The sequence below is a fragment of the Ruditapes philippinarum genome, unplaced genomic scaffold (assembly GCF_026571515.1).
Source record: "Ruditapes philippinarum isolate M1 unplaced genomic scaffold, ASM2657151v2 ctg7774_1_1_1_1, whole genome shotgun sequence".
Classification (NCBI taxonomy): Eukaryota; Metazoa; Mollusca; class Bivalvia; order Venerida; family Veneridae; genus Ruditapes; species Ruditapes philippinarum.
Genome location: NW_026861090.1, coordinates 5,110 through 22,091, shown reverse-complemented (window position 1 = coordinate 22,091; position 16,982 = coordinate 5,110). Strand labels below are relative to the sequence as shown.

At 32.2% G+C, this 16,982-nt stretch overlaps 2 protein-coding genes across 2 annotated transcripts in view; one reads left to right on the top strand and one right to left on the bottom strand.

Moving 5' to 3' along the window:
* Window positions 1–15,687, top strand: part of LOC132714493 (uncharacterized) — a 36,144-nt gene extending 20,457 nt beyond the window's left edge. The window contains exons 24-30 of the mRNA XM_060697385.1: window positions 1,898–2,013; window positions 2,341–2,407; window positions 3,013–3,264; window positions 11,568–11,810; window positions 12,376–12,609; window positions 14,118–14,186; window positions 15,073–15,687. Of these exons, the coding sequence (XP_060553368.1) occupies window positions 1,898–2,013; window positions 2,341–2,407; window positions 3,013–3,264; window positions 11,568–11,810; window positions 12,376–12,609; window positions 14,118–14,186; window positions 15,073–15,221 (1,130 nt within the window). The 3' untranslated portion in view covers window positions 15,222–15,687. The remainder of the gene's footprint in view (window positions 1–1,897; window positions 2,014–2,340; window positions 2,408–3,012; window positions 3,265–11,567; window positions 11,811–12,375; window positions 12,610–14,117; window positions 14,187–15,072) is intronic.
* Window positions 3,636–5,138, bottom strand: LOC132714487 (histone H1-delta-like). Its single transcript, XM_060697382.1, has 2 exons — window positions 4,669–5,138; window positions 3,636–4,467 (listed from the first exon to the last, which is right to left on the bottom strand). Exons 1-2 carry the CDS (start codon window positions 5,063–5,065, stop codon window positions 4,106–4,108), a joined length of 759 nt encoding a protein of 252 aa, XP_060553365.1. The 5' UTR covers window positions 5,066–5,138; the 3' UTR covers window positions 3,636–4,105.
* Window positions 15,688–16,982: the final 1,295 nt, after the last annotated feature.

Here is a 16,982-nt window from a genome sequence, read left to right as displayed (position 1 = left end):
TTACACCAAATTAGATTACAATATCTCATTCCTAACTCTACTTATTGTCCGAAAACCATTTTTTCTATTTTTCCTAACGGTGACCTTGACCTTGACCCCAGGGGGCCCAAATGCAATACAAACCAAGGTCTTCATATAAGCTTGCTATACCCCAAGTTTGATAATAATATCTCATTCCTAACTCTAGTTATTGTCCAGAAACCATTTTTCTATTTTAAGTTACACTGTAACGGTGACCTTGACCCCAAGGGGTCTAAATGCAATACCAACCCAGGTCTTCATATAAGCTTCCTTTACACCAAATAAGATTACAATATCTCATTTCTAACTCTAGTTATTGTCCGAAAACCATATTTCTATTTTTCCTAATGGTGACCTTGACCCCAGGGGGCCCAAATGCAATACCAACCCAGGTCTTCATATAAGCTTGCTATACGCCAAGTTTGATAACAATATCTCATTCCTAACTCAAGTTATTGTCCGGAAACCATTTTTATATTTTTAGTAACGTTGACCTTGACCCCCAGGGGTCCAAATGCAATACCAACCCAGATCTTCATATAAGCTTGCTATACACCAAGTTTGATAACAGTATCTCATTCCTAAGTCAAGTTATTGTCCGGAAACCATTTTTCTATTTTTAGTAACGGTGACCTTGACCTTGACCCCAAGGGGTCCAAATGCAATACCAACCCAGGTCTTCATATAAGCTTGCTATACACCAAGTTTGATTACAGTATCTCATTCCTAAGTCAAGTTATTGTCCGGAAACCATTTTTCTATTTTTAGTAACGGTGACCTTGACCTTGACCCCAAGGGGTCCAAATGCAATACCAACCCAGGTCTTCATATAAGCTTGCTATACACCAAGTTTGATTACAGTATCTCATTCCTAAGTCAAGTTATTGTCCGGAAACCATTTTTCTATTTTTAGTAACGGTGACCTTGACCTTGACCCCAGGGGGCCCAAATGCAATACCAACCCAGGTCTTCATATAAGCTTGCTATACGCCAAGTTTGATAACAATATCTCATTCCTAACTCTAGTTATTGTCCGGAAACCATTTTTCTATTTTTAGTAACGGTGACCTTGACCTTGACCCCAGAGGGTCCAAATGCAATACCAACCGGACTTTCCACATAAGGTTGCTATATACCAAGTTTGATAACAATACCTCATTCATAACTCTAGTTATCGTCCGGAAACCATGATGTGGACCGACCGACGGACCGACCGACCAACCGACCGACCGACCGACCGACAAGCTGACTCCTATATACCCCCCCTAAACTTCGTTTGTGGGGGTATAATTATGCTATTAAGACAAATTATCATAATCATAATCATAATCAAAGAAACATTTTGCAACCATTGTAGTCTTAATTTCTGTAAACTAAACTCAAACATTTACAAATTCCGTTCTATTTCAAATGATCAATATCGTTCTCACCAATACCGTACAGACAGAAATTTGGCTACACTTGAACACCTCACTAGCACATTGTGAACAATTAATGTGTGTTTTTACCGATCCTGTTTACTAATGATTTTAATTATGAATTACCATGACTCTGCACTCCAATACAAAAATAAAGACACAGTCATAGCAAGAAAAGATGTCATTAGATTATATTTGCATTATCTTAATTAATGACGTCGCTTTTCATTTTCATGGAATGGCACGAACCTGTCACATTGAAGGTCTGTGCGACATTCTTTAATGTTTAAATGTTTAATTATGCTAAAGCTGGCAGTAGGGCATGGCTTGTAGCTTGCAATTACAAATACCGTCCATGAACAGGCTAAGTCTAACCCAGCCTGAAACCTTTTCATTTTTGCCGCTTTGGGCGTTCTTCGGGGTTACCGTTTTCCTCAATTTGATTTGGTTTCCTACAGAAACTGTGGAATCATCGACGAGTCCAGAACCTACGACAGATCAAGCAATTACAATGTTACAAGACAGGATAGCTCACGGTAATCTTGTGGTCAACATCCAAGTGGATACAAAAACGGTATACGACTTGATGTGCAGCGATTCATCTATCTTAAAATTTTAGCTACAATTAACGTTTCGATTATTTGAATAAGAACTATTTTCAAGTTATACCGCCAAGTCTGCACAGAGCAAATCCAACTTAACTACACTCATGTGCAACATAAGTATAATCTAATCAAAATTATCACTTATAATTCTGCTTAAGAATTTCAAGCTCATACAGTTAATCGCATTTGTACGGCATAGTAACATACACATGCATACGTCTCTGACTAGAGCAATATGTGTGATTCAGACTTGAAATGATATCCATGATTAAAGGTAGATTATTGTTCATTTTCAGACGGTCAAATACTCGGCACTTTACTTTTCAAGGAATATATTTCGTTATGACAGCGGAAAGGAAAACAGTAAGTGTACACGCTGAAGATTTTATAAATGTACTGTACATATATATATACAATTTGGCTTAACAATACACAAGTTTTCATAATCAATGCCAACATGTCTTAACCAACATTGTATGATGCTAGAATTTATGCGCTCTTAAAATACACTTTTATTTTTGTTCATTACAATTCTAACTACAACCTTGTCTGAACAATACACACGTGTTTATAATAATTTAAGAACTGCCAACATTTCTTAACCAAAACTGCGTATTGCCTGAATTTATGCACTCTCAAATGTGCATTATGCACTCTCAAATGTGCATTTTATTTTTGTTCATTAAAATTGTATTGTAACAACCTTTGTAGTGACACACCAATTTGGAGATAATGATTTTGGTTCTCGCTGAAAACTTTTGCTCGGTTACATTTATTGTGGAGACTTGCATAGGGAAAATACTGTTGAAATTGGTAATTGGTCTACATTGTGCCGCTCCACACTAAATCTTGGTAATCTAGGTAACACTAAATCATATGTCATACTGAAAGTGCGTTTGTACTTTCTAATTTTTATTTCTATCTTTTCATTTCTTATCAAAAAAGATTATCTTCCTTTGCTTTTACAGGTGAAACATTAACTCATTTTAACCGTATTGATAAGAGAGCAATTCATATACGAAATAATCCATCAGCCAGATGGGTTCGCTACCTTCCGGTCAGTGTAGACGACTGTGCAACAAAATGTCTAACTTATGCAGCATACGAGTGTGAATCGTTTTCTTATTGTTCTGAAATGGGATTGTGTTTAATAAGCGACCTTTACCCTGGAGATAATACAACTGCGTTTGAAGACAGTCCTATATGTAACCTTTATTCGAGTAAGTGTATTTTAATAAACTCTTAAGTTGTGATGGATTATAAAAATTGAGAATGACATTAATTGTATGAATAACAAAACTTTCATGTTTTATCTACATTGCATGTAGCTACAAAACTTTTAAGTTGTGATGGATTATAAAAATTGAGAATGACATTAATTGTATGAATAACAAAACTTTCATGTTTTATCTACATTGCATGTAGCTACAAAACTTTTAAGTTGTGATGGATTATAAAAATTGAGAATGACATTAATTGTATGAATAACAAAACTTTCATGTTTTATCTACATTGCATGTAGCTACAAAACTTTAAAGTTGTGATGGATTATAACAATTTAGAATGACATTAATTGTATGAATAACAAAACTTTCATGTTTTATCTACATTGCATGTGGCTACGCATTTATTCTAAATAATATCAACAATAATGGGAAAATTTTGAACACATTTTGGAAAACAATATACACATAATACAAGTAATGAACATGAAATGATATTAAAGAAAGTAAGTTGATTCAAATAAAAATGGAATACTTTAAAATCGATTAATGTAAACGTCAACTGAAAAAAGATCTATGAATGATAATATTGATAATTAGATATCATTAACACATTCATCTGTCTCCAAATAATTTATTCCAACGTAAGTTCTCAAAATTATAGTCCCTTATCATAGAAATGTTATCATGAAACCTGTATAGTTGTACCTGCTAATAAACCGAATAGAAATCATTTTTGACAACACAACATTCAAAAATAAAATAACATGTAGCTATTTTTACACCGCCAAGTGTTACATCGTTATAGCTTGTGACTAAATGTTTTCCGCTCAGGAGATCACTGGTCACTTTCATTCGTTTCTGCTTCTGTAGCTGGGACATCCTCTGTGTCTTGCTTTTCTTCTGGTGCAGCCGCTTTCTTGGATTTCCTAGGCGATTTTGCAGCTTTTTTCGCTTTTGTTTTCTTTGGACTTTTTGTTTTCTTTGTCGTTTTCTTTGGAGAAGCTTTTGCTTTTTGTGGTGAAGTCTTTGGACTAGCTTTGCCACTAACTGCTTTTTTGGACTGTGCTTTTGATTTTTTCGAAGAAGCCTTTGGCTTCTTCACCTTTGTTAAGCTGGCTTTCTTGGTCGGAGATGCCGCCTTTTCAGCTTTGGGTTTGGACGGCTTTTCAGTGCCTTTGTCACCGAGTTTGTATGAACCTGAAATGCAAACCATATTTTAACTTTCAACGTTTAGAAGTTTATTATAATACATGTTTATAAATCTACATGAATATAAATATTAATTAAAATGTACCTCTATCGCATATGAATTTAAATCTTAATTATAGTTAATTATATATGTTGTGTGCAAGAGAGGAAAACTTTTTTTATGAAAACTATGAAATAATTTCAACTTACCACAAGCACCAGATCCTTTGATTTGTTTCAGTTTTCCGCTTTTAATTCCAGCTCTGATTGACATTTTAATGTGATTGTTCACTAGTTTTTCATCTGGGAGCACACTATAATTAGCCATTATATATTTAAGGATTGCCTGTCTTGATGATCCATTCCTTTCTTTTAACGCCGCAATAGATTCGTTAATCATTTGACTGTATTTAGGATGCATGTCTGACACAGTTTTCTTCTGTTTTTTGTTAGCACTCACAGCCTTTCCCTTAGGGGTAGCCTTTGTTTTTGGTGTTTTTGCTGCTTTTCCTTTGCTCGCCCTTTTTGCAGGAGATTTAACTTCCTCTGTTTTAGCACTATCATTTTCCTCGGCTACAACTGGACTTTCAACGGCAGTATCCGCCATTTTAGATATTTAAATTCCACTGTTTTATTAGAAACAAAAAGAACACTACTCTTGTGAAGTGCGAATGAATAGCTGATACTTTCGGTTTAAACTGCTTCGGTTATTTATAGATACGCGCGCGAACGTGATAGAGAGCATTAGACAAGGAAGGTCGTTTACCAATGTATGTGTACAAAACCGCTTAAAATGTGCTTTCAAAAGTGTGTATTTTTCAAAATTCTTTGCATAGGCTTTGTATAAAGATAATTTCACAAATGCAGAATGTTTGCTTAATGTTTTATCTACCTTAATCACAGGATTTTAAGGCATAAAAGTTAATATTATCTGAATTTAAGCGAGATTTATCAGCATACTGTGTGGTTAAACTCAACCATGTTTTCGTAATTAAATGTAAATTTATAAAAAATTAGGCTATTAAACAATTTTTCTTCTTGTCTTGATGAAGACATATCTTTGTACTAAAGGTTTCATCATCCAAGTGTTCGTTTAACATGATTTAACATATAGCAATCGATGCGTGAAATGAAGACCCATAGCACAGTATTGTTTTTGCATGTATTATTGTATACATGAACGAGATGCGGAATATCGTGCATTTTGATGCATTTTGTTATGCTTAATCTTTGAAAATCAATAACGTAACTTGAACTGAGTCTCTGTTGAACAAATTCAATTACAATTAAAGAGAAAAATACTTCTCATATTTGAATAATTCGGATGTATATGTAATATATATGGGGGATAAAATGTAGCACACACACTATTGAAGGATACATTTTTCTTCAACTTAACCTGAATTTGACCAGTTTCCATATTTTGGAACTATTCATTATCAAATGTTTGGATGAGAAGATTCATTTGTTGAGAGCCTGTGCAGACTTGCCAGGCTCTATATCAACTGGTTACAAATGTTAATGTTTCAGCAGCAGAGTGAATATTAAAGTAAAATATTCAACTTGATAAACTATGAAATTAATGTAATTCTTAAGTTCATCATAATAGATTTGATGTTTTTGTTATGTTTAAACTTGAAGATTACAAGGCAATTTTTGATTATCAATTAAGATAGCTTTACATAAAGCAATTATACTAGTTTGAAATATTCATAGGATTTATCATTACAGAAAGTCATAACAATGATGTTTAGATGATTCGTTTCCTATAACTGTGAATTTGAAATTGCGTTCTTGAAAATAACAGGAAGTATGAGTGTTTATATGTACATTATTAATGTGCTTTACAATGTTTATTTTTCCCTTAATTATCAGATTGAAATTAAATCTGAAAAGTCACTCATTTGATGAGTACGTATTGTTCATATCGTTAATATATGAAGATCAAAAAGATAGCTCGTGTCCTTGAAAACAAAACAGTGCAAAACAAAGAACGAAAAATAACTTGACTTGACAAGTTTTACTGTAGTAACAATTGATTGAGATAGACAATTAAACTACTGGATTGCTCATAAAAATCACAAATCTATTACATAATAACCATGTTAATGAATATAAAAGTCGATGTGTTACGTACAATGATCGCGTAGCACCATTGGTGTTATTGTATAAAAAATACAAGCGGTGACACTCTGTAGACAATCGGATCGATATTTATATATAAATGCTGTTTTGTAACGATGCTAAACGATAGATACATACATAAATGCGCCAATTTATATCAGTTACTTCAGAGATAAAATGAAAATTAGACACGAAAGGTAGTTTTATTTATTCTCAGGAGAAAATACGCAGCATCGCCACTCTTGTTATATGTCGTACAATAATATTATTACAAATAGTACAAGGAAAGCATTGATGCAAAGCATCACAGGGCGTCCAAGCAAGAAATGCAGAAAGTGAAGATGAACTAATAGACATATGATGAAAAGATATTCTTATAAACTTTTCAATGGTTAATTGGTTTTTACCAGAATGAACGGACGAAAGACATTGTTCATTATGAACTTTGATTGGCATGCTAGAGATTAGAATATTACTTGTTATTTCTTTATGATCGTGATTATTAATAGCAACGGATATACATGTATACAATCATTTATAATCCATATGTGTAATGCATGATCAACACCACACTTGTGGAATTGTTCCTTATTATGTTATCGCTATAAGCGAATTTAAGACCCCCCTCTTAAGGTATCTGTTCACAAAATATGACACTGGTTATATTACCATGTTGATCATGTTGAGCATAATTGTTTATTATACGATATTGTAATATCTATTTTAATATAAAAATACAGATTTTATGAATATTGTTTTCATCTTTTTTGTGCTTTATGTGCTATTTCAATACTGAGTTTTTTTACGTTTACTACTCTTTTTTTATTATTAAAATTGTAAAATAAATTTTAAGAATTCAATTGTCATATTGACCGACGATTAAAAGTCAAAACTTAACTGGAAAAAGTCAGTAAATTATGGTTAATCTTTCAATATATGATATTGTTTATTCTTAAACCATGTAGATGTATATTTGTAATTTTCTTTTAATTATCTTTTTTTTTAATTATCAATCAATTAAGTAATTCATAAAATCTAATTTGTAACTTTGAATAATTCCTCGGCATCTTTACTAAACACGAATAACAAATTAAATAAAATGTTTCAAAGTTGATTGTGTCATATTAATGCCATAAAAATGTACCTTTTTGTCAATTATTGTACATATTTATTGTTTTTATCTCATATAGATAAAATGAAACATGCTATTGTTTTTGTTTTTTTTTGTTTTTTTTCGAATTGTATGTTTATGTATTATAATAATCAATAAATTTGATAGTTGATCTATGTTTATTAATTATTGTAACCAAACTAAGTGACAAACATTCATTTTGGAAAAAAGCTTATTTATCTGTAAAATATTTGTTCTGTTCTGTAACGATATCAAACATCTATTCAAAACCGGGAGAGACTGGACAATAAACGTGTGATACTATTCGCCGGTCACTAGTAAAACCCGGTCAAAATAGACCGGTAGAGACCGGGAATTACCGATAGGAGTACATCCCTCTATAAATAGATTTTCGGAATGTAAAATTTAGGTCATCAACTCATCATTGGCGTCCGCGCCGAAGCGCGGCGCCCCTTTATGGAATGAAATCAGATTTTGTGAAAGGGCGACAGCAACTTCTCGAGCCTTTTAGTCGGTCATAATAAAAGCCGATCATTCCGATCGGTATGAGGGTGCTTGATTATTATTAATTAAAAATGAAATGTCGCGATATGTACAATGAATAGCGAACTGGAGGATTTCGCAATGCAAACATTTTCAAATGCAATAACCTTCTCCGTCTCTTCGGTTTTTTATTTATCATTTTGTAGTACACAGTGGGTTATCATGGTATGTTAAAATAGAATGATGAGTTGATGACCTAAATATTCCGAAAATCTATTTATAGAGGGATGTACTCCTATCAGTTATTCCGGTCTCTCCCGGTCTATTTTGACCGTGATACTAGTGACCGACGTTTATTGTCCGGTCTCTCACGGTTTTGGAGTAGATGTTTGATATCGTTACAGAACAGAACAAATATTTTACAGATAAATAAGCTTTTTTTCCAAAATGAATGTTTGTCACTTAGTTTGGTTACAATAATTAATAAACATAGATCAACTCTCAAATTTATTGATTATTATTATACATAAACATACAATTCGAAAAAAAAAACAACAATAGCATGTTTCATTTTATCTATATGAGATAAAAACAATAAATATGTACAATAATTGTGAAAAAAGGGTACATTTTTGTGGTTTTAATATGACACTATCAACTTTGAAACATTTTATTTAATTTGTTATTCGTGTTTAGTAAAGATGCCGAGGAATTATTCAAAGTTACAAATTAGATTTTATTAATTATTTAATTGATTGATAATTTAAAAAATGATAAAGAAAAATACAAATGTACATGTACATGGTTTAAGAATAAACAATATTATATATTGAAAGATTAACCATAATTTACTGACTTTTTCCAGTTAAGTTTTGACTTATAATCGTCGGTCAATATGACATTTGAATTCTTATTTTGTTATTAAAATAAATATTACAATTATTGTATAATAAACAATAATGCTCAACATGACATGGTAATATAACCAGTGTCATATTTTTACTAAGTGTGAACAGATACCTTAAGAGGGGGTCTTCGCTAATAGCGATTGCATAATAAGGGACAATTCCACAAGTGTGGTGTTGATCATGCGTTACACATGGGTATGGATTATAAATGATTGTATACATGTATATCCGTTGCTATTAATAATCACGATCATAAAGAAATAACAAGTAATATTCTAATCTCTAGCATGCCAATCAAAGTTCATAATGAACAATGTCTTCCGTCCGTTCATTTTGGTAAAAACCAATTAACCATTGAAAAGTTTATAAGAATATCTTGACAGCATATGTCTACTAGTTCATCTTCACTTTCTGCATTTCTTGCTTGGACGCCCTTTGATGCTTTGCATCAATACTTTTCTTGTTCTATTTTAACATACCATAATAACCCACTGTGTACTACAAAATGATAAATAAAAAACCCGAAGAGACGGGGAAGGTTATTTCATTTGAAAATGTTTGCATTGCGAAATTCTCCAGTTCGCTATTCATTGTACATATCGCGACATTTCATTTTTAATTAATAATAATCGAGCACCCTCATACCGATCGGAATGATCGGCTTTTATTATGACCGACTAAAAGGCTCGAGAAGTTGCTGTCGCCCTTTCACAAAATCTGATTTCATTCCATAAAGGGCGCCGCGCTTCGGCGCGGACGCCAAAAAGATGTTGGACTAGCTGTAAATAGCCCAATTGTCATAGCACGAGATATTTCTGTCACAAAATTATATCATCATGCAATTGTTGTTTTTTTTTAATATTAAAACTAATAACATATTATAATAATATTAATGATGATGATGATGATTATAATAATGTAATAAGATAATTAATATTTGCAACAACCGTGCATATAGATTATTATATACTTCATAATTGTCCCAATAAAATCCACGTTAAAAGTTCAAATATTTTATCAATTACCTTTCCTAAATATTTCATTCACATCATTTTGTTTAATAAGCTTGTCTAGTCTTTGCAGCCGTAATAGGTGTAGTCTAGCCGACACCTATGTACATTTTGACTAAGCTCTGTACTAAGCAGGATTTATAAAAGTCCGATTTAAAGCTTGTACCAACCCGTATTGATTGTAAAATTTCTTTTTAAAGCTACATTAAATAAATTTCTTAAAAACAGAAATAGCGACATTTCATTAGTTAATTTGGTTTTATATCGACTCCAGATCTTATTATGGTGTCAAGGCAACCAACCAATGAGTTTTATAAGCATAAACATCTGCGACCTCATTGTGGCGAAATCGGAATTTGCATGAGAAACTCCGCCTTCGGGTCATCCGTACATCAATATTAAATCAACAAACATTGTTATAAGTAGCAGTCCTAATATAACGGTATATTTACGCATTGTAACGGTTGTTTTCATAAAAAATTTTTTTTTTTGTGAGATGATTCCTCTTTTCTGAAAGCCATGCCAAGTGCACCGTGAAGCTAAAACGGTTAAAGTGTTCTGTATAGCAACTATAACACTGTGACGTAGCACATACATGAACTGATTAAAGTCCTCATTTGCATGTTAAAATTCGTATACGAACTTTAGTGTTACCGTGGGGTTTTCCGTTTAAAATCGCAATTTATGAACAATATTTGATGAGATTTTCAACAATACTGTTAAAAAGGTTAATAAAACAATAAAATGCTTGGTTATTAGGCCGATGTCAAAATATTTTTACATATTTATTTAATGTAACTTTAATGAAGCAACGGCTTGACCCGGCAAAAGATTTAAAATTCAGTAATATAAAAGTACTTAGACAGACATTTTGTTTCAAACAGTATGGTAAATAGGCATAGTCTTAGGCAGGCACAGTGTTAGTAAAGTACTAAGATACGCATATTATTTAAATCAGTATATCATATTGCAGTAGTAAAGGCGTTGGTACCGACGCCTATACTACTTATTGCAGTAAAGTACTAAGATATTCCATTTAAAAAAAAAAAACTTTAGTTAGAAAACTAAGACAGGCATTTTGTCTAAAACACTTTTATAATTGCATTTAATTACATTACAAGAAAGAATTTAGACATATATAGGGTTTTTAACTCTTCAGTACATTCCATGAATCTATTTAGACATATAACTGTTTTAAGTTGTTTCATTGTATTCCAGGAAAGTATTTAGACATGTAATTGTTTTTAACTGTTCATTTCATTCCAGATATGTAATTGTTTTAAACTGTTCAATACATTCCAGGAAAGTACTTAGACATGTATATTGATTAAAGCAGTTTACTATGCGCGGACATGTACTAATATATTGCTTTAAACATAACAGAGACATATTTATACTGATACATTACAGTTCATAACAGGGAAATAATTAGACCGATACATTACATTACAGGGAAATATTTAGACAGATACATCCTCTCAAAGGGCACGATCTCAAATCTTGGAAACGTCGTGAAACAATCAAATGTTGGAAACCCGGATACATGCGCTCAAAAATGTTATAAAAGTGGGAACAATACATGTAATTCATTTGACTTCTGTGAAAGTACAAAATCCTGTTATTTGTCACGTGATCGAAAGATAACAACATCTGTGTCTTCATCTACTGCAGATTCTTCTTGCTATCACTATTCAAGTGAGTATCCATATATATTGTAGAGTAGGGTTTGTCGTAAGTGGATGTGTTTAACATTAAAGGGTTTTAAGCGTATGCTTAACTACAATTTCACGTGGTTTTATACTTATTATTATTATTATTATTTAATTCATATTCTAATGGTCATATTTCGAGATAATTCTAGCAAATATGTTTATTTTTATTCAACGCACATGAAACTGTTACTAACAAAATATTCACTTGCCAATTTTCAGTATTTTAGCGAAATTTTCAAACATTCGCCACCTTTGATAGTAACATTTACTTTCAATTTGGTATTCAGATACTTTCGTGGGAACAAAAAACACAATGTATTAGTTTTAGTTTACCGTTATAAGAAAGCTACATTTTATATCTCTGGTAAATAGCGTTACTCTCTGATTCCTTCTAATGAAAAGGTAAAAACAATATCAGACAGTTAATGCAGACTTCAATTAGTGTATACATTGTTATGTTTAATTTGTTTCATTTGTCCTTTTTGTAATTTGGAAGCATAAATTTCTTATAATGCACATACCGGTACTATTCTCTTTTTTTTCTTCAGGAAAATATTTGTTTGATTTTATAATATCACCAGACAAACATTTGCCCTATGGACCTACTGTTTTCTTTTCAAATACAAGCGTAGACGACTGTGCTAAACTTTGCGTAGATGACTACGGATTGACATGTAGATCATTCATGTTTTGTGGACATAGTACTTGCAATATATTTTCTGTAAATAATAGAAACGTGCAATCTCAGATATCATCGAACGCCGTGTGCGACACTTACACGAGTGAGTATAATATATATAGAAAATATTCATGCTTCAGTGTGTAAAATTCATACAAATTCTATGGTTGCAAATTTATAAACATTTATTGTTATTTGTTCAGAAAAGGTGCATACCTGGAACATTTTAATGGCCATTCTCCTTCATTTATATATATTTATATATATGAAATATTTTACCGACTTGTAACCAGTTTCTTTTTTGGTCAGAAAAACGGTTATCTGTATTACAAAAAAAATCCCTGTTCGCACATTTCTCCTAAGTCATATGATAAGAATACTAGAAACATATATATTATTTTTCACCTAATTTCGTCTAAAAAGAAAGCCTTTTCGGTTGGGAATTCAATTGCTTGGCAAAAGTCTTGCTTGTTTCGTTTTTTTACAAAACGTTTGAAAATGCTTGACTTTTCAGCTTTGACAGCTGAAAAAGGGTCAACATTCAGTTACATAACAATTTGTAATAAGATAATAAATATAGTAACTTTGAAAGTTAATCTGAATCAGAACGGGCGCTTTGGTGTAGATGTTACAAAGTCTAACTACAAGTCAAAGGGTCGCAAGCTTCACTCTACCTAATTTACTACACACTTTTTCTGACAAAAAATGGAACATAATAGAGGGCCCTTGTAATAGCGATTTACAAAACATTTAACGTTAACCAACTAGTTGTTCCTTGTTGGTATTGAGTTATTCCTTGATTTGCTTCAAAATTATTATAATCACAACTCAAGCATTTCAAACAACTGCATCCGAAAACTCAGTCATTACATGGACACAGCACACTGGACAGTATAAACATACTCAGTTATCACTACTTAAAAATTATATAATCATTGAGTCTACCCAACATGAAAAAAATATAACATTACTCACAGCAGTACTCGAATAGTAAATTGAACAAATTGAGCTTAAAAACACAAACTGTGAAGATTACTCACTGAAATGTATCCACACTATAAACATACACAATAATCATTACATAGTTAACATTACTCATGAACTATTTCTCAAACAGTGCCAGTGCGCATTGCACACCAAACATTACTGACACAGTGCACATTACACATTGAGTACTACTCATAAAGTTAATACCACTAACTGAGCATTACTCACATAGTGCACCCATTTCATACTAAGCTTTTCTCAAACACAGCACATTACACACTGAGCACTACATACACATTGAATATTACTCACTTATCAGCTTACACATTGATCACTACTCAACAAGAGACAACTATACTTTCTGATCATTACTCACACAGAGAACACTTACTGAGCACTTCTCGCACAGAAAACACTACTAAGTGAGCAGTACTTACACAGAGATCACTTCTTACTGAATACGTCTTGTGTGGTTTACATTTCTCATTGTGCACTTCATATTGTATACAATAAGCTGGTCTCTGTTCACACAATTTAAAGTACTCACAAAATGAACTATATTCACTTTTAATTACGTCCTATGTTTGTGAAATATCGGTTATATAATTTTGTTCTTTATAACAGGGCATTTATCATATGTCGGTCCATCATCAAATGTTGCATCAGCACAAATACAGAATGGATTTAGTTCAGGTACTGTGAACTTTTTATTTGGACCTATAATTCTATACTTAAAAGGAAAATTGTAACAATTCTATCAAAGTTAATTTAATAACCATGGTATATGGAGTTTTTAACCATACATGCAAGATAACACAAGTTCGCTGCTTTTCATAATAATATTGAAAATAAGTTTATTTTTTTATGCCCCCACAATATGTGAGCATATAGCGTTGCACTTGTCCGTCCGTCCGTCTGTGTCCGTACGTCCCGAAATCTTGCGAACGCAACTCCTCTTAAACCGGGTGGCAGATTTTGCTTAAACTTACAGGGATGAACAACCTTAATGTGTAGATGGTAGTAAAGGAAGGAATTTTCGCTGCGACCAAATTTAACAGAATTATGGCCCTTTTTTTATTTTTTCACTATATACTATGTAGAAATTTTGTGAACGCAACTCCTCTTAAACCGGATGGCAGATTTTGCTTAAACTTCCAGGGATGAACAACCTTAATATGTAGATGGTAGTAAAGGAAGGAATTTTCGCTGCGACCAAATTTAACAGAATTATGGACCTTTGTTGATTTTTAGTTTTCAACTTGTGGCACATGTAGTCCAAAAAATATTTGACCTAGAGTCATAAGATTGACAGAACAGTGGCGTGTGGGGGCATCCGTGTCCTATGGACACATTTTTAGTTTATTATTACGAAGTCAAAAGTATGTCAAATGGCACAAGAATATCATTTTGTCTGCGTAATTTTCGCTAGAAGGAGTTTTTTCCTATTGTCAATGATTTAAATATTGCTATCATACTCTTAGTAAATCATCTATAAAAACCAACACTCTTGATGGCAATATTTATGTTTGGTTTGGCATTATTTATTCGAAATTTTAAAATTGTATGCATTAATTTACAGGTTCCATGGCAGCTGTTGCGTTCGGTGCTTTAATCCCTGGAATGGTCCTCGGAGCTGCTATATTATATTTTTCAAAAACTAGAAAACTGATACAAAATGAACATGAAATGGAAATAATTCATAATGAACAATCTCCTGATGAAGACTAGATACATTTTAACCACATGAGATAATAAAAATATTTCTATTCGATAAGATATGAGTTTAATTGGACTTATTATATATTATATTTTCATTAGAATGCGAATCGGTCTGCATATGGGTAAATAAATTAGTGCATAAACTATTTACCCCGCTGATGACAACTAAATCTAGCCATGCAACCAGTGTAGATCATGATTTGTCCGCGCCGTGGGATCATGGTCAGCACAATCCGTGGTATGGAAATAATAAATGATGAGCATGTTCAAACTTTTACTTTACATATATTTACTGACCTTGATATTAAATATATAGCAGAGAGTACAAAAGAAAGCGCCCTATTTTCAGATTTATACATTATAAGTAATATAAACACTAGTATTTATCTGCATTGCATGAAACAGTTTTGTTGTATTATGTTAATTTAATTGTATTTTCTTATGTCTAAAAATGTTTTTTGAATAAAAAAAAATTGAAGATGTAGAGAAGTTTATGTTTTAAGACAGAAGACTTGTTCGAAAGTGACAAAAACCCACAGTGTCGCAAGATGCTTGCTTCCGTGTTTTGTGTTATACCCTAATCACGTACACATAGACTCCGGCCAAGTGTTAAACTTATTCCGGGTTATTTCAACCGAATCATCTGATTATTAATATGAGTTTCATATAACAGACGTATAACCATTAACCAATACGTGAATTACTAGGATTGCATAAAAAACGCGTTAATATAGTTTAATTGTAAACCAAAAATAGTTTTAAAATCTGTCAAGGGCCTGCTGTTGTCTGAGAGCGAGAAGTGCAAAACGAATAGTTAAAAATCGCATACTCTGTTTTATTACGCCTACGCTTAAAAAATTATTTAAAAGAACACATCGGTAGAACCAGCTTTAGCGGCGTTCAATCCTCAACACAGAAAGTAATCGTATTAGTATCAATAATACAGGGAAACCAGACAAATATTATAACACTGAGATGGGTATAGAACCAAACTTACTAAAACACTCATTAAGTCTGTCCAGCCTCAATATTGTTTGCTGCAAATTTTTTACATTTCACTATTAATATTCTTGATCGAAAAAGGTCGAAAGTTTTTTTATAAAACAAAAAATTTAAACAAGAAAATAACAATACGTCTCTTTTCTAACAACTGACAGGCCTGAGTTCATATTTATTATTTTTAAGAGAAAGGCAGGCAAATATGTGCTAAATGCTGAGGAGAAAAAACAATTATCCTTGCTGCTTCTAAAGCAATCAACTAGTGTTTATTCAATCCAAATAAATTTCAATGTCTTCAACCTTTTAAGTATCAAAAAGAATATAATGAAAAAGCAATCTCATTAAGATCAGATCATCATTTTCGTTCCGTTACTCTTCGCTTCAAGCGTAGGGTAGTGAAGCGACAGATAGGATATGATTTTAATGAGATTTTTGAAATAACAAATATTTAAAGAAGAGCTGTATTACAACAAGAATTGTGAGAAGTCTTTCCTAAAAATACAAATGGAGGGCAATAAGAAGCTGTATGTTGGTCCTTTTAAAGCATTTTGAAGTATCTTAATGTTTAAGACTTTATATTTGAAATGTTTTAACTAAAACAAAAGTAAGAATAACTTTGGAAGGGTATTATGTTTTCACTGGCGTAAGACAGTCACATCGATATATTATGGTTTTGGAAAACAGAACACATTAAAGATAAGCGCTAGTAAGCATACTTAGATAAGATTTAAAAACACTTAGATAAATTCTTCTTCTTTTTCACAGAGTTAT

Coding starts and splice junctions, on each gene's coding strand:
- LOC132714487 (XM_060697382.1), bottom strand. CDS start 5,065: ATGGCGGATACTGCCGTTGAAAGTCCAGTTGTAGCCGAGGAAAATGAT. Junction 4,468..4,668: donor CAAAGGATCTGGTGCTTGTG/GTAAGTTGAAAT, acceptor TTTGCATTTCAG/GTTCATACAAACTCGGTGAC.